Source organism: Strigops habroptila, chromosome 15 (genome assembly GCF_004027225.2).
Source record: "Strigops habroptila isolate Jane chromosome 15, bStrHab1.2.pri, whole genome shotgun sequence".
In the NCBI taxonomy this organism is placed as follows: Eukaryota; Metazoa; Chordata; class Aves; order Psittaciformes; family Psittacidae; genus Strigops; species Strigops habroptila.
Genome location: NC_044291.2, coordinates 4,574,655 through 4,601,824, shown reverse-complemented (window position 1 = coordinate 4,601,824; position 27,170 = coordinate 4,574,655). Strand labels below are relative to the sequence as shown.

The window sequence follows — 27,170 nt, the reverse complement described above, 5'->3', positions numbered from 1 at the left end:
CATCAATAAGAAGAGTAATCCCCCCACAAAAAAAACAAACCAAAAACCAGCCACTGCATGGAATACAAAAAGGTGTAGAGAATCATTCAACATAGACACACACAAAGAGTTGCTACAAGTATGCAAGAGTGTAGAATAATCTGATGTACAGATTGATGCAGGCCACCAGCAGTCTGTAAATACAAAAATCTGCGGTATCACAGCAAGTATGTGGCCTCGTTTCCTTCCTTCATCAATCCCTCCTGTTCCTCCTCCTCTGTAGCAAGAGCACGAAGTCTTGGTGTCTTACTGCGTGGCCTGGATGTTGTTTTCCTGATCGGAGCAGCAGGCTTTGTAGGGAAGACGAAATGATTGCTGACTCTTTTCTTCTCATTAAGTTTGTTTACGCTGTGGACCATCGAGATTTCACTGGCTTTGTCTCTCATGTACTCTGCTTTGAGAATCCCCAGCATTCATAAAAGTGAAGCCAGCTAAACCTGCACAGCTCTTGCATTACTTAGAAAAGTCCAATATGAACTTATCTGATATGTATCATTTTTCTTTTTAAAAACATAAACCTGAAAGCCACAAAATTGGCTGTAAGAAAGACTGCTGCTAGGTTTGTCCTTAGACCTGGTGGTTATTGTACCTAAACCCATTCTGGACCAGCAGCCTCCAGAATCAGAGCTCCATAATACCCCAATGACTACAGTCAAAAGCACTGAACTCATCCTGACTTTGCAATAACCTAACAGACATTTGACCCTTCTCCTGAAGAGGGCAATAAGCAATAACCTCCCAGTACAATTATCATCTCTGTTAATCCATCCATGTGGCAGGGAAGGGGAGGACATCATTAAAAGCTGCTGGTCCAGCTGACTACCCCAGAAGGAAATGAAGAGAAGGAAAAGTATTACAAGATTCCTGTTGACTTATCTGAAAGTCATTAGCAGAATCACGTGTTGAACTTTACAACTGCAATTTTGACTCTGCCACTTTGCTCTTTTAGGACTGCAAAGCAATGGCTTTCACCAACCTTAAATTCAAATCAGCTTTCCAATTAATCAGCACCACTTGGATATATATATTCTATCAATATAGGTTTCAGACTCATCAGTATAGTGTCTACTTCCTCGCAATAGCTGGATAAAGCATATTTTTAAATATACATGCTGATCCAAGTACATTTGCAATAGAAGCAGGGCAGTTATTTCAGCATTGCATATTCATTCCAAGTTAACACATAGGATCTTTGGAGGTGGGAAAAAATCTATACATTAGAAATATTTAATTGACCACTTGATATTATTCCAATCCCTCTGTGTTGAATCCTGAAGGGTAAAACTTAACACAACTCTTTTTTGCTTGAATTATCCTCCTGCTCTTGCATATATACAAGCTACGTGCTGCAATGCAAGACTCAAACATTCATCTTAGTAATTTATCTCATTTCCTTTGGAATGGTGTCCCTCAGTGACTCAGAGAAAGTGGAGCGGTTGTTTTAATAGATTTGAGTTTTATCTGCCTCTCTATTTGCAGCAAGGCATAATAATAATAAATTATGATACTAATAAGTAGGTTGTGCAGAATGGACTACAGTGGTACCACTTCCCTCCCCCTCCAAAAAAGTAATTTATGGGTACATTCTTGTGACTTTAGGGGTGTAATAAATTATCAGGGTTCGTTTTTCCATCCAATTTGAGGCAGTGCAGCTGTGTTTTGCAAGCAATAAACTCTCTTGTTGTATTTCTTAGCTAAGCACTGAAAAACACAGTGTGATTTTTTTCCCTCCCTTCCCAATTATTGTTGCAACGCCTGGTAGCTTCTCTGTAGTTAAGGGTTTGCCAGTGCTTGTATTATAAACCTGAATTTTCAGGGGCCTATAACTTTGCTCTTTTAAATCATAGAGAGCTAGAAATTGGTGCGCATCTCTGTCAATCTGCATGCTTTTTTAACTGAGGGGAAAAAAGCAAATTTTTAAAGGAGTCCAGAACTCCCAAATTGGAGCCATGTGTGGTAGTCAGAGACACAGGAATGCAAGTAGCTGGTAATGCCTGGATACCCCTTCAGCTCCTGAAAAGCTTTTGAGTGCCTCTCATTTTGGACACATCTTGGGGCAGTACTTGGACTTCAATTGTGGTTTCAGTACAATGGATGGGAAGGGTAGCACAATGTGCCAATTTGCTTCTGGAAGCTTTGGGGATCAAGGATGAGGCTGCCATTTAGAGAAGCTCCTTCCTTGAAGGTGGTGCCCTGCCATTGAGTGCTGACCCAGTGGTTCAGTGTGCTGAAAACATAGAAGGTGTAAAGGGAACTGCATCAATTCACCCTCCCCAAGCATGCAGTCTTAGCCAGCCATATCGACCAGAATACTGTCACAGGGTCTCCGAGTTCAAGAAGAGGTTAAGAGTCTTTATGGACCTGGTTCCCATTTCCAATACCTGCCCTCTTTGAATTCAGCCAGACCCAAGCAAGGGTCAAAGAAGGAAGGAAGAAAATGAGAAGATACACCACCACCAGAACTGCACAAACTCTCTACAGCAACCTCAGAGACCTGGGGCTCGGAAGTACAGTATAGGTTCAGTTCTGCCAGGAAATGGTGCATTCCTTCCCATCTGCAAAATCTTACTGAATGGGGGAAAAATCCCACCTGATTTTCTCATAGCACTTTGTACAGGTACAATTACATCCTACTTGTATTGCTCAGGCACTGCTCTGCAGTAGGGCACCAAATACCTTTTGGCCCATGGGAGTGAACTAAGAGTGGAGTAAAAATGACTCTGGGTTTCCAGGGTGCTTTTAGGAGGAGCATCACGGCAGGGAAGGAGCAGCTCGCAGCCCCTTTGTGCAGGCTGCTATTCCAGCTGCTCTCATATTAGGCCGTACAGCACTGCCAGACTAATGCTTCTAAGCAGCCTTCTACGTGATCAGCAATTAAGCTGTGAAGTCAGCTCCTTAATATTATGTTAACATAGTTCAGTATATTAAATGTAAAACAAGTCATAATTTTTAAAGGTACCTCGGCTTACTGAGTGTAAATGAAGGCAGCAGTAGAACTATCACAGCCACATGCAAATCACCTGCATTTTAAAGCTAACAATAGATTTTGCTTTATTGTTTTGGCATTTAACGAGTGGGAAAATAATAAATTAAGCCACATGGGGAATCCCTGGTGCTTTTACAAACTGAAGCAGTGCCCATTTGGAGAGAGAACATTCCCCATTTTTCTCCCTAGCTGCATTTCTCTTAACCCACCATCTTATTAAAGCTTATAGGGCAAAATTCTCCTCTCCTATTCCTCTGGCAGCTCTTAGTCCACATTCAGCTCTCCCTACCTTCTTAGCTGTCTTTCATCCTGCAAGCTCTCTCTCTGCAGACAGGAAATAGAAGAGTAAAAACCAGCTGGGCCATAGGGAGTCAGAAGAAAGATGTTGTCATAGTTTTAGGAGGGTTACAATAGCTGTTAGAGCACTGACAGCTTTTTCTGCCTGTTACAATAGGGGATGCAGTCAGCAGTTACCAGTGCAAGGTCTATAGAAGAGGCAGCTGTGTTAGGCTCTGGTCAGCAGTAAGCAGGATCCATACAGTGAAAATAACAGAGCCTCTGCAGCTGCCTGGTGTGCCACCATGCCAGGTACCAGCTATGACACCAGCACCAGACTTGTAACTCACTCAGCTCTTACTGATCAAAGCCCTGAGCCATGTCACACTCAGCTGTGAGGATCATAGACTATCTCAAGGTGAAAGAAACCCATAAGTATTATAAAGATCTTTATCATCTTAGACTGATTGAACATGCAGGAGTTGATCTTGCAAATGACAATGTTTAGCTCTCTTTAGCTTAAATATATTCAGTAGGCAAGACATGTAACTGAAAAATAAATCACATCATGGCTGTTCATTCCTGGATGCCATCCTAGGTGTGTTGTCTCCAGGCTATGTTTTTACAACTCACCAAAAAGAAAATACACTGGTTCATTGCCCATGCTGCTCCTCTGTGTCAACAAGCACAGACATGCCCTGTGCAGAGCAGGCACACAAGTGCATTCAACACGTGCTTGCTTCCTGTGTTATCTGCAAGAAGTATCAATTATACATGTCCATGAACATACCCCTGCACGTGTGTTCCCCCAGGAACGCTTTAACCAACACCAAAAGGTGTAACAGAAATCAGGAACCAAGGTAAACCAGCCAGCCTAAAGTTAACACAACGCTGCAGCATTAACTGGCAACAGAAAATTGCCAGGGAGATTGAAAACTTAAACAAGACAAAAAACAGGAATGTAGAGAAAATACTTTGAATGGAAAGCTGCAAACCTCAGACAAGTTTGGAACATGCCTAGGGATAATGCATCAGCTTCCATCTCATGGCTCTGTACAGTCTCTCACAAAAGCCCCTGTAGTCTTGCCACACGTCTCTTTTCCATCAAATCTGCTGTTTGTCCTATTCAATGCATTCCATCTGTTGTGCATAACGTTTGCACTTACATGAGGAAATTGTAGATAGAAGGTTCATACAGCCCTCTGAATATATGAAGTGCTGCACAAGGGTTATGGTTATTTTCATAATAATTCTCCACCACCACCTATGTTTGAAGCCAGGGATGTCTAGTGGCTGAACCAGACATGCAGAACACATGCAAAAGCCCAATTAGTTTCTTATCACCAAAGCTCTTACAACACTAATGCATTAATCATTGTAAAACTAAGAGAAGAGTATTGGCCTGTAGCCTGGCTCAGTTCAGCCAGGATGTAACTTGACTGACACTGAGAATTACATGATGAATCTTGTCCCTTCATCCACACAGTGCAGGAGAGGAAACAAAAACAAAGGCAGAACACCTCACTGGCTACCCTGATCTCAGCCCACAGTGTCCCTTTGTAAAACCTAACCGAGTCTCAGCTCAGGAATTAGCACATCCTAGGCTCAGGTCCAGCTGAACGTCAATCCTCCATGTGATGCTTTCTGTTACCCTGGTAGAAGATCTAGGTGCTGCTTAAAACATAGGAAGTCTAAAAATGACATGAGAATAGACAGGGAAGGACTAAGCAGCAAAATAAGTGTTTGCCTCTGTAAGAGATGCACAAACACACAAAAAAAGCTGGCTCTAGGAAGAGCTTTTCAGATTACTTGAATGTCTCAAAAAAATGGATTAAAATACAGATTCCCCCTATTATTTTTCAATAATAGAAGTGCAGCACAGAACAACTCACTAGTGCCACAAAGTACTTTTTCATTTCTGTTTTTGTTTCATGCTTCAATATCTTCTTCCAGCTGCTCATGTCTCCTTTTCCTTCTCCTCACTTTGATCTATTAGTTTTCCCCAGAAATGGGGTTTATAAATCATTGTAATGCAGCCTCGGGAAAGACGGTGCTTAGTGCAGGGAGAAATACATTGCAGCTAACAGCCACGGCAGGGAGGAAAACTCTCACCTCATAGTGGGGCTTTGGCGACAGGTTACTGATGGCACTGGGTTATTTTATGTCTGCATTCGTGCCATCAGGGGCAAGGCCGCAGGGAGCGCTGCCTGTACCCCCCTTGCAATATTTCAAGCTTCCTTCTGCAGGCAAAAACAAACTGCTTGGGGGCTCACAAGGGAAAGGGGGGAGGAAAAAAAATCACTGGAAGGAGGGGAAGGGAGGCAGGACAGGTGGGGATGGATCACTTAGTTGCTGCTTTTGCACGATGACATCTTTCTAAAGGGAGACTTTTGTCTCTAACGCACCCTGAAAAGATGCAAATTTCATGCAAGTCCCATCTCTTGGCAGCAGTAGCAGGATCCAGCTCGCCCGTGAACATTTCCATCCCTTTGTGGCAAAGCTTTCATGTTCCCATTTTGCACTTGGGAAACATCCCTGCTGGAGGCCTGTGGTCAAGGCTGAGCCCAGAGTCACTGCCAGGGTGTACAGCAGGAGGAGCCCTCTCAAGCGCTGCCCCATTTTGACCCCTGAAGAGCAGATGCAGACACATCTGCTTATGGTGTTCAAAAATCATTTTGATTTGAAACTTAAGCTTTGGGCTTCTTTCTCTAGTCAGGCTTTTGAAGGTTAGCTACAGCTATTAAAATAATCATCTAAAATACAAAGCTGAGAGCAGCGCAAGGCTGAATACCGGGTGACTGAGCAATCCCAAAACCACCTTTCCAGGTCAAGTTGGTGGAATAGCTGCTGTAGGGTTTGTGGCATGATGCTATGGCCAGCCTGGAGTGAAGGTCTGAGCTTCCCCTCAGCAAGAGGAGGTCTCCTGAGTCCCTTCCTGGGAACAAGGGTTAGTCCTAAATGGAGAAACCCCAACATCATCATACAGCCACAAAGACAAACCTCTGTCAACAGAGGTTTAGGTACTTACCTCCTGCCCTAGAGTGCAGCATAGATTGGGGGAACCTATTGCCAGCCCTATTTAATTAGGGAGGAAATCTTCATAACCTCCTAAGAGCATCACAATCACACACAAGCTACAGGCTCTTTGAAGCACTTTCTGTGATTTTAGGATCACCAGCTCCTAATAAGACCACCCCAGGCAGACACGCCACCCTTTAGTTTCAAAAGCACACAAAAGAGACACCATGCTGGAATCTTACCTCTATCTTTAACAAAGCATTACCCCCTCCTCACCCTCTTCCCCATAATTGCCTTGTTATTGTCATTGGTGCCATTGTTCATTGGCTCGGCTGTAGAGAGGCCCGAGGGAGCAGTTCTGCCTTAGCTAAACCAATATCTCCTGCAATAACCCCCTGCAGCTTCCCCTTTGCTATCCCACGTTGAATAAATCCTCCATCTCTGTTTGCTGAATGATCATAAAGATATGATTGAAGTTCCAGATTTATGGTTTCCTTCGAATCAAGGAGCAACTCCAATAATGCCAGAGCCTGTTTGCTGACTGCTTTTGACAAGATACAAGTAAAGCGAGATTTGTAAGAGCAGAAACAGGAATGCAAAGATTAAAGCCAGGTATTTTCTAGACACGCAGCACACACATATGCAGTCATGTGTAGGGGCTGAATTCACACCCACACTGCCAGAGCATCCTCCATGCAAGGACCTCACAGTGGTTCCCAAGCACCCTGCAAGGCAGCTTGTACACACAATATTTTACTCTAACAGCGAGTCTGTCTCGAGTAACCACACAAGGGACTCACAAGAACTGGTTGCCTAGTAAAGGAGGATCCTAACTGAAGATCTTACACAATTGTACTGAAAACTACTCTAAAGTGGTTGCAGAAGGCTGGGAGAGGGCTCTATATTAAGGTGGTCCTTACTGTCAGCTTCACTCTTGATATCCCGTGAGTTCCCTCTGAACTGTGTTAATGCAATCCTCTAAGTGCTCAGGATGCTTTTCGGGGAGCGTAGAAAAACCCTCTTGCTCCTACAGGATAACATCCCAGCCATTTTCTCTGATCAAAGCACCAACACCCAAAAAAACCAAACAAAGCAGCATCACTCTTCCAGGCAAAAGCAGCTGCCTCCCATGGACACCCAGCTTGCTCCTTCCCTATTGAGACAACAGCTTCCAAACGCACACCCAGGAGATCTGGTGCATGACTTAGCTTCAGGCAGGGGATTGTTATCTTCTCCAGCACTTCTGTCTTGGCCTGAGCATCAATACCCTTCTTTCCCCATCAGCCCATCCCAGCAGCATTTAGTGAGCCATTTCCATCATAAAATCTGTATCCTGGGAATTATATGTTGTGGAGCACCTTGCTGTTCAGATTCGGGTCGATGTTAGTCTTTACAAATAAACCACTACGAAGCTGCAGTGAAATCAAAGTTTGTGACTTTGGTGCCAAAATCTAAACAGAACATCCCAAATCCATTCCCTCCAGTCCCGTGGCTGCAGCACATTTACTTTTCCCTGATTCACAGCCATTTATGCTCATTCTCATTTCAACAAAAAACCTATAAAATTCTTACAGTACGATGCAGTCCTAAATTAAATGCACTTTAACATCCCTATATAACAAGGGAGTCTTTGCTCTTTTAAATTAACGCGTGTAGCTGAGAAGGGGACCTTTCCTGGAAAATTTATTCCACTTTATTTGGAGACAGAAAACCCCACCTTGTTCCACCTTCTCCGAGAGCAAACATTATTCGGTGTGTGATAATGAAGAATTTGTAATAACGAGAGCGTCGTGTGTTAGACTAACTACGAAGCGTACAACAGAAGACTTCTGTAAACAGCACTGTTTGTGTGATGTATGGTAATATTTTTCCTCAGTGCATTACAAAAGAAAAAAGCAAGATAAAAATATCTTCCATTTTCTCCCTAATTTGTAGTTTTCTGGTGTTAGCAAGGCTTATAAGACACATGCTCCCAATTAGCTGCTCCTCTTAATTTAAATGCTTCATAAATTATCTCCTGCGCTTGTGGATTATCACTTCATAATGCGAGTTAGCATTTAAATAAATAGCTGCGATGTAGGAAATTAGAGAGGTTTACAGTCTGAGGCAGCAGCATAATGAAGGAAAATACCACAGCAGCTGAACAGGGGTTGGGAGAGATGTGATGAGACAGAGAATTTTCTTCCCTTTACCTTTTAGCAACCAGATTTGGACTGCAGCAGGGAAAATATGGGTCAGAACTCCAGCAGAGCAGGAGCCTTTTGTAATGGCTGAGCACAAAGGGAACATAGAGAATTCGTAAGTGCGTAAAACATCTGATTTAGCAAATATGATGCAATTATGAAGTGACTTCTATGAGCCAACTCTTGGTTGCCTCACAAGGTAGCCCTTTTGAAAGCAATTGAGCTACTCTTGTATGTCACCTGAACAGAATCTGACCCCTCATATTCTACCCTTTCAAAAAAAATATAGGACTGGAGAGAAAAACAATAGAACAAAGAGCTGAAATTGTATCAAGAAAATTTGGTGGGGAAAGCAATGAGGAGTCAGATGTAAGAATATGGTGAATTTTAGAAAGAATCTCTCAAAGGTAACAAGCGTTAATTTGTAAGCCAGGTAACTTTTGCCATGTTTTTAGCACCATTAATAAGATCAACTCATAGGCAATGATGGTTTTTAACCATTGGCAGCAACTTCCCAGTGCTATTTCAGTCCATTTTCACAATTATTGTCATAAATGTAGACCATTAGGAAGGCAGGGGCAGGGAAAAACCTCACAGCTCCGTGGGGGACTAAGGCTCTCTCCAGTGCTTGCTGGTCTTGCCTTTGGTGTCACTGCTGCTTTTTCTGCCACAGGAAAAACTCCGGGCAGCAGTCAATCACTCTTGACTGCTACTGACTTCTTTGAGAGCTGAAGACAGAGGCACTATTGGGCTCAGGACCCTTTGGTGTTTGTCTTGCAGAGCGCCCAAGGTTGAGCACTGCAGCTCTCAAGCAAGTTCAACTATTACAGCTCCCTGCTTGCTCACACAGAAGTCCCAATGTGTCAAAATCATGGATATATTTTCAAAAACACATGAAAATCACAGAAGCCTTGACAGCCTTGACCAAAGTCCAGCCTTAGGCAGGAATAAAGTTATTAGTTACCTTATTTCCCAGAGAAAGTCTGACACATTAGGATTTCAGAGTAACTGGCTGTAACTGTAATAGGCAGGGTGTGATTTTGCTCACTAGGTTTTGCAGTTAAATTTCAGCATATTGAATACATTTTGCTGTAGGACAGAGGAAATTATTCGGGCAGATTCTTGATTTAGCACAAGACCCTCTGCACTTAATGGGAGTTCTGTCTAACTGACAGCACAATTTGGATCTTCATTGTATTTAATATGCTTCAAAAGCAGGGGTCAGATTGTCTCATCATTTACATCCATACAACCATGTTAATCCCAGGAGAACTACAGAGTGGAAGCTCAGGACAACATGTAACTGGCTCAATTTTCTCTGCTTAGCATCGTCCAGTTAATTTTTCTAGCAATGTGCCCCAAATGCTCGTGGTTACAATCCCAGTTCTTCTTAAGTCAACAGGACATGGGCAACTGGACTGAAATCTGTTGGAAGAAGGTTTCTGCTGGACACCTCAGGACACATTGGTGGAGTTTACAGCAGTTGCTTGGATAAGATGCAGTTCACCCTGCAGAGAGTTCAAGTCAGCACAGCAGAATCCCTGTTTCATCCTATAATCTTCTATTCCAACACATAGTGTTTAGAAAGTGAAAAAGGGACTCTTCTGACTCCAACCAACATTTGAAAGGTTACGAATGGCCACAAGTGCTACTGGCTTCTTCTGTGCTTAGAGCCTGAAAAGCCTCTAATTTGCTGGAGTATGAGGACACACACCAACTCTTCTGTCCCAACTGCAAGAGCCCTTCAGGTCTAAGAAAAACCTGGCAGAGGCATTGGGTGCTGAATGCAGGAGACAGGACTGGAAACCCTGGGACTAGATGCCTTCAGGGAGATGGTGCCACTTTTTACAGAATCACTTTTTCTTCTAAAAGGGCATTTCAAGTAATAAAATTGGAAGCTGCTGCATATATCTTCTCAATTGATCTACTAATCATATTTCTTCAAGTTTTATATCCCTGACCCTTGTAAAGGGATTGCAAGAAGGCATTTTTTAAGCTGCATTTTAATAAGTCAATATGAAAGCTCAAAATTATTTAAAGCTTCTTAAATAGGATTATATTTGATTTCTTGTGGGAATAGTGGGGGATAGTCTATAAAGACGTTCTGTCCTGCTGAGGTTTTATTACATTAAAGAAACAGCATCCTTTTTTAACAGCAAAAACTTCATCTATTCTCTAATGAAAATGGAGATTATTCTGTACATGAGGTGACTGAAGTTGATAAGTTCCTGCATCTGTGATCAGAGATTAGAGTTTCTCCTTGAGTGAGATCTGAGAGATTCCTGAACCAGAAGTTTGCCTGAATTTAACAAGTTGTCTGTTAGTCTGAAATATTTGAATATTTTGTTCTAGGCGGTACCGCAAGTGTATTGACTTCAGGAAAATTCTGCTGTGAAATAACAGGTAGCTCTCAAAGCAGCCAGTATCTCATTTACAGTCAGGGATTGAATTTGGCCCTCAGAATCAGAGGTCTGGGCCACTGGGGAGCTATTTTGCTATACAGGGAATGTGTCCCTATTCAGCCTGCTCAAAAAGACCCACAGTCAAATTCTCACTTGCATTCAACTCCTTTAATGTCATTGTGGCTTATATGGAGGCTATGCTGGCAGCATTTAGCCTAATGTGTTCTATAGTGCTCAAATAAATGCAGAAGGAAGAAATTAAAACTACCTGCCTGGAGTTGAAGGAGTCAGCAGCAAGTTACACGGTGTAAACAGCAGCTTCACTAAGTTGAGCTGTGCTGGATGTAATCTGGGACAGCATCTGGCTTTAAGATCGTAAGGGGATTCTTCTTGAAGTAGCAGATGGGGAGGTTTGTAGAACAGATATTAGTAAGGATGAAACACAAAGAAAAGGTCATAACTGCCAAGGGGAAACTTTTTGGGTTGTTTTTTTTTTTGTTTGTTTGGGTTTTTTTTAAGAAAACATTGTCCAAACTCTTTAACATTTAGAGAATGTTCTTATCCTCAAATAACCTGCTTCCACTCTCAGCTAAACCTCAGTGCTCCCACTGAAGCCAACAGGCACTGAGCAAAAGCATTCCCTGGCAGAATTTGACTTCAGGGTTTGCCACACAACGGGTGTCCCCCAAGGGTGTGATTCTCTGGGAAATGACAGCCCCGTTCCACCCTTTGCACCTACTCTCTAGAGGCTCCACACCTCCCTGGGGAGTCAAATGCAAAGATAGTAAAATAGCTTATTTTTTGCCAAGGTGCTATGCACTATTCTGCCCACATTCTCCCCACATCTCCCAGAACTGCTGCTGCATCAAAGACCAAATTATTCCACTCATTCTGCCACCCTGATCTGTCCAGACATACCTCCATTTTTCCCCCCCCGATGTTACCTAGAGGAAGAGCAAAGAGATGTCTGTCTCCATTCGGCTGATCCAGGGCCGCCCCATGCTGTACCAAACCTCTCTGCCGTTGTCCCTATGCATCCTCAAATCTCTCTGAGGCTCATTATGCCTCTTGGAGGCAAATGGTGGTTGTAGCTCTAGAAAGATCAGGAACAGGTAAGACCTCAGTCTAACAGTAGCTGTAAACTGCACCCATCTTCACTTAGCCAAAAAACACATTCTTCCTGCCAGCGGCTTTGTCTTAGGACTACAGACCACTCTGCTTCTGCAGGGCTTGCAAGCAAGCAAGCAAAGGCTGCTGTGAACTTCACAAGCTGTGACACCCACTACAGAAACACATATGCTTCTTTGACCTTCAGTGCTGGCATGAAACCTTACACACGCACAAATTTATCTTAAAGTCAGGAGCGGATTTAATAGAGCAGGAGAAGATAATTTTCAATATTTCCATCTCAATTATAGTCAAGCACACCGGTGAGTCTCAGCCTTTGGGGCTGTGCCTGTGCTGCCTGCTCCCAGCATTGAGACTGTCAGCAGAATCAGCAGAAACAGCACAACTAGGGAAGGTTTTGGTGATTTATCAATGCTGAAGTAATTCATACTGACACAGAGGCACCAAGGAGGAGCTCAGGGTCCAGCAGGTGCCCCCAAAGACCCAAGAGTTATGCAGTGCCACACACTAACAGCGACTGACTTGGGAACTGGCTCCCTAGCAAAGAACATCCTTGTTTTTCCAAGACCACTTTCAAACAGCAGAAACAAGCAGCCCTGTTACAGAGAAAGGCTTTTAGCAGTTGTGATACCTTACTGCTAAAATTGTCCCTTTAACAGCATATTATCGTCTAACTCAATAAAGAGTGACCAGTATTGAGAGCCCCAGAATTTTGGGGCAAAAAAGGATTTTTCAATAGAAACCTAGAAGGTGAATATACCCATGAAGACAAATGGAAGTATTGTGTACGCAAATACTTTCATATCTTGTCTGGCCCTTTAAAACCAAAATGATAGAGTTCATTTGCATTTAGATCTCTTTGGCTCCCTCTTTTCATCTAAAGACAAATCCTCACAAAGGCTGCTTAATTAGACCAAATTAGATTTCCACCTAGTGGCTTGTCATTCATTAGAAAACGCTGTTCTTTTTTTCTGTTTTGGTAATTATAGGCTGGTCTCGCAGTGTTCACTTCAGGCTCAAAGTATGACTTGCATTCATGATTTTGTGCAGATGAGAGGAAAATTATTCAGTCACATCAAGTCTGCCCATTTTACAAGTTGGATAAAGATCATCGACGGAGTCTTTTATGTAATGGGGTATACTCTTTCTTAAGTCTTTAATGATTAATTGTAATAGCATATCTCATGGCAATTTTCAAGACTAAAAGCTAAGTACAAACAGTTCGCACACAAAGCTACTGTGTCAGATAGTGGGTGTCTCTCCTTAGATATGGGTTGCTGTGTTGGGGACCTATGTGCACAGCCCTCACTTGTTGGTGTTATGGCCCTGCTGTGAGCAGAGATGGAATGGGGCAGGTTGGTGCCTGGGATTGAACGGATAGAACCATGGGCTGGAAGCACTGTCTGCCTTATCTAACCCAGTGAGGGGGACACCTGTGTCCCAGCCATTCTTACAGTCCTCTGCTGTTGGCATTACACAAAGAGTAGCTTCCAGATGGGAAAATCTTTCAGATTTAGACCTGACACTCAAAGGTTTGCACCTAGTAAGGCTACAGCTCCCAGCTACAGTGTGAGTCAGTCAGGAGAACAGGTTAATGCAGACTGCATGTGTAGACATATTGTTAGCAGTGTCTCTACCCTACCTGGAGTATTTGTAATGAAATGAGTTAAACTTAGAGTAATATCCTTCAACTTTACCATTCCTGACTCCAAGGGCAGCAGTTTGCCCAACCATCACCTTTTTTTCCTCTGGAAGACTCTCACACTGCTGTGGGACACTGTAATAATTTGGTCTCCTACTTTGAATGCTGTAGAGTGCTGGGAACAGTCTGCTTCTCTCCGCAATCCAAGCTCCATTCCCTTTGCTGTCCTGCATGGGCACACTGATCCCCTGCCTCAGTTTCCCCTTTCTTAGTGCAGGATTAATGCTCAGTGGTGTGTTTTGAAGCTTAATAAAGCAGGGACAGATTTGGTGGTCCTTCAGCAAGGAAAGCTTCCTTTGACTTTGACCTTTAATGTTTATGAAAACATGAAAGATAACTGCCAACTTATTATTTATAATCTTCTTGGGAGTGGAAGTTACAAGCAGTTAGTGGCAGGCAGCCCAGCGGCTGCCAGCCCCTGCTAAGATCTCTTCTGCAATAACAAATCCAGATTTTCAGGTGTGTTTTTATAACATTCTAGTTTTCCCAACCATTTTTTGTGAAGGGGAAAAGTTTTTTCCTCCACCTTTAAAAAAAAAAACTCATCAAATTTGCCTTTCTCAAAACACTGAACATTCCCTTTCTCATCTACCTAAACCTGATGTTGAGTTACTGTCCCCCAGAGGCTTTCAGTAGCTCAGTTCTGATGTATCCCTGCACTTTGTAGCTCACTGCCTTCTTAGAGTGTAATCAAACATCAAGCTAAGTAGCAAATAAATCTCCCGATCTCATAAGCTGCACAGCAAGATCATGTAAATGCAAATGAAGGGCTTGATTTCAAGCTGTCGCGGGGGGAAGGAGGGAAAAATGCTGGGCCTTGTCACCGCAATCACTTCACTCTGCAAGTGCAGTAAATCTGCAATAATAATAGTAATGGCAGCGTGACGGGAGGCTTTACTGTACAAGCGGGTGTAGTGAAAAGGGGAACAGAAGGTAGGGAAGGAAGCAGGGCCTGACAGGCTGAAAACGCACCGGCGCAGGGTTTGCAAGCATCCACAGAGCAGAGCCATCAAGGAGGGGACAGGGCAGTCCCAGCTGAGTGGATTTGCCCAGCATCCCCTCCCAGTGAAGGGCTGCCTCAAATACAGGGATTAAATATCCATGGCTCCGTTTCTCGCTGTACCTCTCTGCATAGACACGTCTCCTACCCCTCTCGCAATCTCAGTGGTCTTTAGCAAATTGGTGCAATGTATGTCGGTGGGCCATAAATACCAGGGGATGAAACACAAACAAGTCTTGCAACAATGCAACAAAACCTAGAATCCTTTAAGGTTTTGTAGTTCCTTACACCTTTGCAGTGCATCCACCTCCGAGAGAACCATGTGCAAGCCTTCTTCCTTCACAGCATTTTCCAACACCATTAGACACTCAAATGCAAATCCAGGACTCAAACCCAGTTCTGCGCAAGTCAGAAGCTACCTGGCAAAGGCCAGGGAGATCTCCATACACCCAATGCTACCCGCTTCTCACCCAACCAGGGTATTCCCACTGTTCAAATGCCCCCACCACTGCACTGCAGCCAGTCTGAGCATGGCATCCTCCAAACCCAGTTCAGGCACATCTGGATCAACCATGAAAATTATCATGTCCAGGGGGAAAGAATTCATTAGCTGAGTCCTTAAAGACAGTTTGAGAGAGCAAACAAAGCCTCAGCACACATCTCTCACAGCTCTGGGAGGAGGTGATGATCTCTGCAGGATGCTCGGGGAATGCTTCAGGAAGAAGTCTAGAGTTGTCTTTTCCAGACGGGCTGGATAAACAGTATTTAAGATGCCGGATTTTCCACACTGAGGTCGTAAAGGGAGAAAACTTGCAGAAGGTACCCAGAGAAAATTAGGACCGCCTGGGATGCAGAGAGAGACGGTTTTAATTAGAGCCAAGAGGTGGGAAATAAGGCAGAGAAATGACATCTTAATGAGCTTTAATGAAGTTGTCTGCTGATGGGCACAGCTGTCAGACATCTGTATTCCAGCCAAGCAGCTTTGTGACAGGCTAAACCTGAACACAGGGAACAGTGCTGGAACTGGGGAAGAAAAAAGGACCTTCTGCATCAACTTTGGCTCACTCTCCCCACTGCTCTACAACACAGCTCACCTACAATGCCCCAGGACAAACAAATGAAACCAGCCCATGAGGCTGCAACAGCATTTTGCTAATTTCTGAATAAGAAAGGCTGTAATCGTGGATTACACTGAGCAAGAATCATTCCTGCTTCCTCCTTCCCCCCCTTCTTTGCTTTTACAGGGAAAAGATGTTGGCAGGCAACCAGAGTCCTCAGAGTCTGCTGATTTTCTTCAAGCACAGGTTCTCTTCATGTTCAACATATTGGACCAGATTCCTTTTTTCTTTATTATTAATTATCCAGCACCTTCAGCTTTCTTCATTCAGTACAAAGTGACTGTAAATGCTATCCGATCATAAAAGGAAACTGCGTGCACTCATTTGGCAATGGAGTAAACACCCAACTGTGGAATCTTTAAATCCTCTTATTTCTTCTATTCTACAGCGCTCTGCATTCAAATGTCTGGAAGCAGTTTTACCACAGGTTATAAGCCTCTCTCCTTGCCTTCAGTTTCTCAGCAATTTTCTCCTGTCTGCCACACCTTCGCCATCATAGCAGATTTCTGACCTCGCTTAACTGATCCAGTATCAGAATGTGATCCCTGGAAAAAGCCTTTTCTCATGCATCTGAGGAACATAACACCATTTCTCTTGTATACTCATGACAACTAATCTAAAAGAAAGCTGGCGTACAAATTCCTGTAAATACAGGAGAAATAGATCAGCAATGAAAGCTACTTTGTCATCCCTGGTACCAGTTTCTACGCTTTGCACGAGCTCCCTAACTCATACACAGCGTGCGCATATGGTTTAGCACTGTTGTGTGGTATTTCAGTTGTGGTAGCACTAAAGGCCTGCTCACTCTTGTCGTGCTGGACACATCTGCAAGGGACAGTCTCTTCCTCTGCTAAAGGTTCACAGGAGGCAACTAGAGGAATGCAGCCATGTTATGCACAGGTTGTATCAGGTAGCCAAGCTGATTGCTTTCAAAAAGGTGCATTTGCAACAAGGGATCTGTAGTTTTGCACAGGGCAAGGAGCCTGGTGGGAGTTTTGAGTCTATGAAAGGATCTTAGCAAGTCCAGAATACTCATTTTCTGATGAACTTGTGCTCCTAAGAGTCATGGAAATGCCACTGCCTGCTTTATGGTGTAAAAAGTGCATAGATTAAACAGACCAAGATGAACCACCTCCTTTCCAGACCTGAGAAGCAAGACCCTGGATTTACCTAAAAGCATCACTGAACAGGTCTGCAGGCCCAATAATCCCAAACTGGCAAAGCTGACAGCCAGCTTGCCAGGATCTGCAAAGGGGCAGAGCTGTTGTCACAACACAGACAAGTCACTCAAGCAAACAGGGATGATCTCACCCCGAGCACACTGGTGGGGAGGCAGTGCCACAGCCACTGTGTGCTTCTATAGAGACAGGAGCTGAGAACCTCCAAACTGAATGCACCAAAAAAAAAAAAAAAAAAGGCTCCAGGCAAAGAAGTTTGAGGAATTACAAGCAAATTCTAGAGGCCTCAACAGAGAACCCTCTGGAAAGGTACCTGGTTTGGGCAGGGGTTATTAACCTTTGCTCTCCAGGCAAAACTGGCTCGGCCTGCACCAAGGGTGATGCAGAACAGCTCAAGCTGCTCAGCAGCATCATGCACACTTGGTGAGTACCCTTTAACAGCACATTGGAAAGGGATGCCAGGCTGGCAGCATACAGCTCTGAGGCCCTGGCCAGGGTTTGCACATTGCTTGCTGGAGCAGAATATAAATTTGGGTTTGGATGATGTCCCTGTACAAACAGCTACAGTAAGCTGTGTTCCTTGTCAATCAGTGTACAGCCTCAAAACGCCATAGTGGCAGGTTGTAGATGGTTCATTTTCAGTCTTACTCTTTCACTCAGTCCCTGCAGAAAGGGCTGCATTTGATTAATCTTCTCCTGATGCAGAGTGTTCACTCTGGAGTGTAATAACAGTCATCTCAATGTTACTGTTCAATGATTCACCACAAGAAGCACTAGAGGAGGATTTCAGCACTCCCAACAAGACCTGCAAACACCTACAACACCCTTCCCGTGGAAAATAACCTGTCCCAAAGCACCCACACCATGCCTCAGGGTTCCAGAGGACCCTGCTTCAGCCTACCCTAGCAGGAGCTCACAGATCCAGGCTGCCAGACTCTCACCCCTTCCCTCCTCCACCACCTCCCTTTCAAGCAGCAATAAGGTTTCAAGACACACACATCCTGCAGTGACTTCACCATGGAGATGGGAGGGTAGAGACAAAGGGGTGAGGGGAGGTCACTTAATCCCACAGACATCACCAGGCTGGGACACACACGGGCTGGGGAAGAGTTCATTTAAAAACTAAATAAAAATGACGTTATTGAGCTCAAGTTCTCTTTTCTGTGCTATAAACCCCTGGCTCTGCTCCCCCTTCTTCATTCCTCTTATCCTCTCCCTATAACATGCCTTGTATCTTGATTATTCCCAGGCCAGAGTGGCAACGTGATTGTGCTTGGGGAAATTTACATTAGTTTTCTAGGAAGATGCACAAATTAGAAATTAAATAACTCAAAGGAAAGTTAAGACTAGATGCAGAGTCTCCCCAGCAGCTGGGCATCCCAGCCAAAGGAGAGATTAGCCAAACAAGGAGACTTCAAGTCCATATATATTGAGTCAGGATCCCTATTTCCAGCAAGGCTAGGTACAGACTTGTGTGAATTCAGCTCTGGCGAAGCCTCATGGCTATGAGTTCTTTTGCACTGTGACACTTGCTTGTGCAGTGGGATTCAAATCCTGCCAAGTGAGGCCACAACCACTCCTAGAGCTTGCAGCCACATTCTGTAACAAATTTATATTTTCGGGAACTTTAGCTAATAGGAAAGGTCTTTACGCTTCTCCTTTAACTTCACTCTTCCACAGGCAGAACTGGGGAAGCCCCAGAGAAACTGCTACACCCTGCCAGGCATTGATTTTGCATATGGGTTGTACATCGAGAGGACAGATGGAGGAGTCCCTGAAGGTATGACACCACCACTAAAATATAGACCTGCAACAAAGTCCTAACACTAGTAGGGAATCTCCTCTCCTTCCCAGTGCTCTTTAATACTTCTCATCAAGCTAGAGGAGGAGAAATCCAACATTCCCCACTTTCATCAGCATCACCCAAATTGCTTGGTGACTAATAAAGTTTCTCTATCACATAGTAAACTTTTATAGGATCACACAGAGCCCAAGGAGAGAGGGATATGGCACCTGCAGAGGGTGAATCATATGGCCACTTCCATGTTGGAGCTCCCACTTTGTGCTCTCAAGAACAATTTCACTATGAAATCAGACTTGCTGAGCAAGCCAGGGTAAAGGGTGCGGACATCCGATTCAAAAGGAAGATGTCCCCATATGAAATGCAATGGAATAGGATATGAAGTTCAGTCCAGAGTAAAGCCATGGCAAAATGCATGCACACCACGCAAGGCCCTTGGACATGATGCACAAACCTCAGCCTGCCTTCCCCAATAGGAGTTACCAGAGATGCCTGATCTTTGTCTCTCATGTTTCCTTCCATCTCCAGCAATAGGTCACTGGAACACTGTAAAGCCCAGGACTCATTTAGTTCAGGAGATGCCCCGAGACTACATCGCCATGAACCGCAGTGCTCTGAAGGCCGGTTATACCACAGCCCGTGAATATAATTTGTACTACAAGGCCAAGGACATTCGGCGCAATGATGAACACAGTCGCTTCCATAGGTGTCCTCCTAAACTGCCTGCAGACATGACTTATGGCATCAAAACACAGTAAGGGGGAAGGCTTGGGGCCCTTCTCACATCTACATCTCCAACACAGCTAGAACAGTCCCCAAAAAAAGAGGTGTCCTGAACCTGGACATGCTGCAGCTGAGTCACAGCATTACTTCCATGTCTGATTGCACCAGCGTGCCAGATAATCAACTACCTAAATCTAATCTAGATGTCACAACACATCAACATTTCACCTGTGGCATTAAGGGCTTGGAGCCTATTAAAAATATGTTCAAGGTAAATCCTTTAACTTAAAGGAACCTGAAAAGTTGTAAGCCAGAATAATGGCTTTCCAGGGCCAGAAAACCAGAGCAACAGCATTTCTACTTGTTTGCTCTGGTCAAAATACTCTGGTGCAGTTAAGGGTGAGTTGAAGTTCTTTATCCTACCTTCTCCCACTTGGTAGTTCACCTCCCTGCACTGGGCAGAAATTGGTAGTACAGCAGAATGGAGGCAAAGAAGTTTTTCACTGCCCTCTCCTGCCTTCTTGGGCTCCCTCCCAAGAGCTAGAGGGGAGAGCTGGTACATGCAGCTCTCCCAGCAACCCTCTAGAAGGGCGTAACCCTTGCAATGCAGTAGGTTGGTTAAGGCTTCACACTGAGTCAGGTCCTCTGCATTGCAGTGTCTTCCAAAAGATTTTTACAAAGCATCCTGCGTACATGAGTCCTACCTGAGGTTCGGATACAGCATTTAGAAGTGACCCATTTCACACCCCCCTTGCACACCAGCTCTCAGCTGCCTGCTGTGTTGCTTTCTCATGCGGAAACAGGAAGTCTCCAGGGGAGAACATTGGCACCTTAGACTCACTTCTAGGTCCTTCCGCTGCCTGTTCTCCACAGAAGTGTGAGGAGAGGCTGGACAGCACAGCAGTCTGGAAGAGCCAGTTTGAGTCCAGCACAAACAAGTGCTCAAAGCCTCTGAAAGCGGCTCCAAAGCAGCCCTGCTGCTGCTGGAGCACAGTGTTTTCTTGCTCTGTGCAGGTCTGGACCAGACATTAGGTTTCATTTTAAGAGCTAGATAATAATCACTACTAGAAAAATAACATCAACAAATTCTAGAAAAAAGACATGATGAACGGCAGCATGTATTTTACATGATAGTAAATGGGCTTTGCATATGCAAATTGAATGGATTTTAAAATGGTATTTAATGACAATTTTCGTAGCAGACATTAACATTAATTGCATCAAAATGAAAATGTAGCATTAGCTTGCTGTTAGCTGCAAATGCCCCAGCTATAAAGCTTTATCTTTATCAGTATCAGCCCTCACCAATGTGACAGGGCTGCTCTGCAAATTGCAGGCAAAAGGGCTTTTATGTTGGAAAAGTATCCCCCAATGTAGACCAAAATCAACATCAATTTTGCTTTATTTCTTCATAAACGGAGGTTAAATGGCTGCCTGTAAGAAGTCTAGGCACGTTTCAAAAGTTTTAAGGAAAATCTGCAGACCCCACAATAGCAGAAGTAGTGGGAAAGGGCTTTTAATTTAAAGTTATTATTGTACAACTTGCCTGCTTCCTAATAGCTACCTTTTATGCCAACTGATTGTATTTATCCCTTTACTTTAAAAGCACGTTATGGACAAAATCAAATTACTGGGATTGCCAAGGAGTTGTTACAGTCGTTTCAGTAAAAGTGGGAATTTAACATACTTTTCCATGACTAGCAAGTTAAAGATACCGGCTTTGGTGATCACTACACAGCCCAAGCTTGTCCCTACTCACAGCTGACCAGGTTCAGCAAGCTGTGCCCTATTAAGAATTATTTGGTTATCAGTGGGTTTAAGTTGGTTCTGCTTTCAGACTCTCAGCCCTGTACAACTGTATTCTTAGTGCTGCTAATTGGGAAGGCAATCACGACTAAGGTACATGCTTGTCTGGGGTAGAAGAGAACAATGGCACATGGTCTTTTTCCATGACTCCAAGCACTTCCTTGCCTTTAGAAATGTCCACCCTGATAAACACCCCAGGTGCAGTGCAGTTTTTCTGCAAGAAAAGAGCCTGCATGTCATTCCTTAACATGCACAGACAGTACAACCGAGAAGGCCAGAAAGCAAAGGTTCCTTCCCATCCCACTGGAAGTGGCTGCAGCCACTCTGCCTGATGATGGCAATGCTCTGGGACAGTCCCCAGAACACCAACACAAACCTTCCCAGTCTGCACCCACAGCCCTGTTGCAGCTGCTCTGCACAGCTGGAATTGCAGCTACTGCCAGCATGCAGCCTCAGGGCTGGGCTGCCTCCCCAGGAACAGCAGCACAGGGGGTTATAAGGCCCAAAAAACTCCACAGCTGTCACAGGAATGGGTTTGTGGTCTTGCAGCTGTCAGTGGATAATGTACAGGGGCTTCTCAAGCCCTGACAACATATCTCCAGTCCCTGGGCTGCACTGCTAAAGTCTTCTGTCTCCCAAAGACACCAAGGTCAGGAGTTCTCCCCAGGCTCAAGTATGAGCTCTCCTGGATCATCCCAAATAGAAATGAACACAAATGCTGTGGTTGCTATTAGTGCCTTATTAATCACACCCTGGCCCTGCTGCTCCTTCTAGCATGGCGGATTGCTTATGCCTCTGCTTTCCACCCATAGTGGATGTGTGCTGCATGGAGCATTTCATAGGCAGTGTCAGACACTGGAGTGAGCTTTCTGAAGCTCTGAGGATTCTTTCCTTTCCTGGGATATTTACCTTCAAAGGTCACCCATATCCCTCTATTAATTCCCCATGGACATCTTCCAGGGGAGAGAAGCAGCTCTGCTTTTTTGCTGATTCCCCCCAATTCTCTCCCTCCCTTTTCCCAGAGAAATGTTTGCTGCGAATCCTGAGGCCAGCTTTGTTGTGAGCGCCATAAAAAGGACATTTTTCATCTCTCCTTTTTCCTGCTCTCGTTCCCTTCTCTCTCTCACTATCAGACAGAGATTTATTCCCTCCCTGATGCCTGTGGCATTCAGAGCTGGGAGGGGTCAGGGGAGGCACTGATGGGACGATAATAGATAATACAGTGGTTCCCCAGGGTCTTGTCCAGCTCCGTAGCCGATCCATCAGCAGGCAGTGCTCGTGCCAAGGTCAGCGGTAACGAGGATGTGGTAGGGTCCCAGCCTCCCCCATGGGGCATCCTCCAGTCAGGCTCCCCCAATTCGTGCTCCGGCTTCTGATCTCTACAAGAGCTGCCTTGTGCAAGCCACAATTTGCAAGAGAACACATGTCCGCTGAGCATAACACTGGGGTAACAACCACCTTACTGTACATGCATGCTCAGCTTCACCTGCTCCAGCCCTCGTCCCCACTGCAAATAGTTCTACAGGTTTTCTTTCAAGGAAAATGCTCATCATTGGCAATACCCCTCCTCCAGGAACTAAAACCTCCCCCATCCACGTGCTTCGTGCATGGCACACTACATAGCCGTAAGATGCAGGCAGATTAGGGTTGCTGTCACCCTGTACCCAAATCCCAGGTCCTTTCCTTTAAAAATAACCCCACCAACAGTTCTACTAGCAGGTGTATTCAACCCCCATACTCTTTGTGTAATTACCTTGTTTTATAAGAGGGAGGATGCAGGGCACTGAGTGGGCTGGGGGGTTTTGGTGGTGTTGGACATCTAAAGACGCAGTCTGAAGACCTCCAGAATTTTCACCAATGTTAACACAGCTTGTTATTCAAGGTGCATTTGGAAACTCCAGTAGATGTACAGACCCACATTTATCCTCCTAAATACCTTTTCTGATTGAAGTTCAATGTGCAGTGAAATTAGCAGACACTAAATGGTCATTTTTGGAACTATGCTAGAAGTAAGCATAGAGACATGGAGATGCTGTCTATGGCTAGATTTTAGATTACATTGATTTGCACAAGGTCACACAAGGAGTTTGAAGCCAAAACACACCAGCACGCAGTTGGTATCCCAAACACAAGTTTTCTCCCCAGGAGCTAGCAGTGCAGTGTGTGTCCTCAGCACAGGCACACTCTCCAGCATTTCCAGGTCTGCTTTTAGAGGAAAGCTTTCATTTGCCCCTTAGTAGTGTGAGTTTCCTAATCCTGCATGCTATGTCCCAGAACATATTCCTGGACTCAAGGACTGCACAGGCATGCCATTCTACACCTGAACCTCCTTCAAACCCTGCATGACCATAACCCTGCCTCTAACATGCTGCCATCCACTTGGCAGTTGGCCTGGAGGTTGGGCTGACCTTGGGTGTGCTGGCAGGATTTCCCTGGCACTCTGTCATCCCTGTGACTCCTGCCGGGTCCCCCCCTACTGTCTGCCTTCACTTCAACCGTCCCTTTCCTGAATTTCACATCCCATTTTCCTTCTAACCATCCCCTCCTACCATTCTACCTCCCATTCTCCAAAGCTGGTTTTAAGCCTTTGGCAGCTGCTTTCACCATGTTCCTGCAGCAAATTCACCTCTCCAAAGCATTTGGTCACTGCAATCTTTCTTCTTCAAACTGTTACAATTGGCTAAGAGCATCATTTATCCAGTACCTCCTCTTTTCTTTGTATCATTTGCAATTGTCCTAAAGCTCTGTTGACAATTGTTTCCCTGGCCTTTAGCAGCTCAGCTGTTACCTTGGCTATCCCTGCAGCTTCCTGGCATAACTGACTGCTCTGTCCTTATCTTTCACCTTCCCCAAGAAGGGAGGTTTCAACACTCATGCTTCTGCTTTGCAAGTGGCCTTTCCACCCAAACTGTCCATGTGCCTGCACAGAGCCAAAGTTTAGAAAGGTGCCCAAAAGGTATCAAGATATTTCCAGCATCTCTTTGGCGCACGCAGTGCCCTGGTGTGCTTATTTTTGGGACACTTAAAGAACATCTCAGGTCATTAATATATGGCCCTGGAAAGAAAAGCTAATCTAGCTATAGACCAACTGCAAAGATATGCCAAAGAAACAATACTAAAGAGCAGAGAGTATTCCTGGAAAGAACCCGCCTGGAAGAGCTGGACAGGCAAGAAAGATGAATATTAGAGCAAGCCCACATCTGATCCACAATCACTAGAAGCCAAACAAATAAAGAGACAGCAAAAAAAACATATCCAAGATTGGAGCAAACAAAAGTTTTAGAAAAGTAATATCTGAGCACTGACAAAACAACTAAAAATGTAACACAGTGACTGGAATCGCTGTCAGGCTGCGGCACCAAAAAATGCAACCAAGTTAAAAAATATAGGACTCCCATCAGTTCAGATAATTGCATATCCTATCAGTTCCACAGCAAAGGCACTTTGTGTTTCTGCCACCATTCTCACATTGCTAAGATAAGAATTTCTATTTCAAGAATAATTTTCTTCTACTGGAGATGTTCCATGCTGGGTATGCGCTCGCATCGCTGTGTTGTACATCAGCTACCACAGAGCTCCCAGCCACATCTGCCTGGATCATGCTGCCTTGTGCCCGGGTGGCTGCATCTCATTGGGCAGAAAGACTTGTTACCCCTTCCAAAAAAAAAAAAAATCCTGAGTGCACCATGGTACTGGATCTCCTTTAGTGTAGTTACTTACTTCAGTTTTAACAGTTTCTGACTGCTTCAGGCTCCCAGCTTAAAAGAAAACAAACAGCCAAGTCATGGTTTAGCATAAGGTTCAGGTCCTGCACGTCAGCCACAGAGCTGGGAAAAACAGATCTAAAGACCAGAGATTTAGATCCCTTATTACCAACTGCATAACACTGAATAGGAAAGTAATTTACTCCCTCAACTGGCTGTTGTTCCTGGGTTTATCTCCATTGATTACAGCTGGCTGAAAAATTTCTTCCAAACTTTTACCATCTAATACTACTTCATGCCACAAGTGGACTCTTTTTCCCTGGAAAACTTCTGCTTTTGCATAGTCTGTGCAATGAAAACCTGGGCCGGGGATGAATAACCACAGAATCGCTTTTGTGAAAGCAAAGCTTTCCAGCCCTCATTGACATCTTTTCCTTTCAAACAAAGTAATGTTCCCACCCAGCCACGGAGATTCAAGCATGGGATGGAGGTCAAGGGGAAGACCTTGCTCTTTGATTTGTTTTGCTCAGCATTGTGGGTTTTTTTTTCCCCCTCCCTTGGTTTTTTACTCATCAGGATGTTTTGCATTTGTTGATGGCTGCAGACTGAGCACTGTTCACTCAGCCATGGATTGAGACCTCCAGGCAGAATAGCTCTGTCCTGTAATCACCTCCCACCTGACTTTCTGAGGGTAACAGCAGACAAATGTGTTGAAGACAAACTAAATAATCTTCAATTAAGTCAGCCAAAGGCTATCTCCAACCCAAAAATCAATGCTAATACACAGATTCCAGCTTGTGAACCCAGTTATTTAATGGGCAAGAGCTGGCTTGGTATCTTCACTGCAAGATGTGTTCCATGTGTGCATTTAGGACTGTTACAAGTATACATCTCACTCTTGGCCTGGGAGGGAATAGTAAAGCAAATTGGTGCTCTTGTAACCATGTGTACTCCTAAGTACAGCTATGAGCATCTGATAAATCTTTTAAAGTGCATGTTTACAATGGATTTTATTCTTTTTACTGTTCCATACATACGAGCCCTCTGAGCAAAATAACACATCCTCTGACACTTACAAGAAGCCACTGCCTCATTGGCTGCCCACAGTGAAATATTTTATATTGTTATTTCCTCATCCAAATTACAAGGATTGTAAAGAAGCTTCAGAAAAATCAGAGTAATCAGTGCTTTGATGGCGCAGATCCTGCAGCTGCCGTGTGGGTGGAAGACCCGCTATTTCAAGTGAGAGCTTTGCCAGCCCAAAGACTGCAAAAAAAATTGGTCCCCAAGTGTTTTCTACCAATTTTTCTCTTGTTATTTTCTTCAGTGGTTAATGGAAAGTGAGGACAAGTGGAGATCATTTAAAAATTATCTTTCAGGCCTCTCCATGGGTTTATTGCCAGGACCTATTTAGAGGACCATAAAGCTGTAACTTTACTGTATAGTCCACAAGATTCTTAGGAAAATGAAGAGCTTTTACATTCACACCCTGCTTGTTTTGTCATCTCTCCCTCTCCTTACAAATGTACCCGCACACGTACGTGCAGGGGCTGCCAGAGCTGCTAATTGAATTCACTGTTGTGAAAGCATTAACAAATTGTAAGTGACCTTTTATACAAATTTCAAAGTCAAGAATTCACCACTAACTGCACATCCCTCTTCTGCCATTCACTGTTATGCAAAACCCACAAACAATTAAAAGAAATAATGAAGAGCCCAGCGGCCCCTTTCCTAATGAGCTGCAGGAGGCAATGCTTGGGAGTGTGGCTAAGTGCTTCAATTACCTCGGCCCTCCTCGCTGCCCTTGTTAGACGAGACGGGTCCAACCGGCCAAAGGGGAACAATTAAGGCAAGGCAGAGCCAGGCAGTTTGCAGGGGGATGCCGGGGCTGTGCCGGCTCTAGTACAAGGGCCAGAGCTGTAATCATACCCCAGATTCCTGCTGGGCTACACAGAGACAAATTAATGGTAGATAGATTGCTAGCTCCAGCCCATTAATAACGAGGGAGGAAGGGAGACAATATAGTAGTACAAGGAAACTGTAATCAGAATTTTCCTGTGTTACTAGCCCCGTTTTAGGGCAGAGGGACCCGAGCATTAATGCCAT

The 27,170-nt window shown here is 44.4% G+C and overlaps 1 protein-coding gene across 1 annotated transcript in view; it reads left to right on the top strand.

Annotated features, from left to right (window-relative positions):
* CFAP77 (cilia and flagella associated protein 77) overlaps window positions 1–27,170 on the top strand; it is a 60,383-nt gene that overhangs the window by 17,078 nt on the left and 16,135 nt on the right. The window contains exons 2-3 of the mRNA XM_030506819.1: window positions 18,711–18,810; window positions 19,360–19,585. Of these exons, the coding sequence (XP_030362679.1) occupies window positions 18,711–18,810; window positions 19,360–19,585 (326 nt within the window). The remainder of the gene's footprint in view (window positions 1–18,710; window positions 18,811–19,359; window positions 19,586–27,170) is intronic.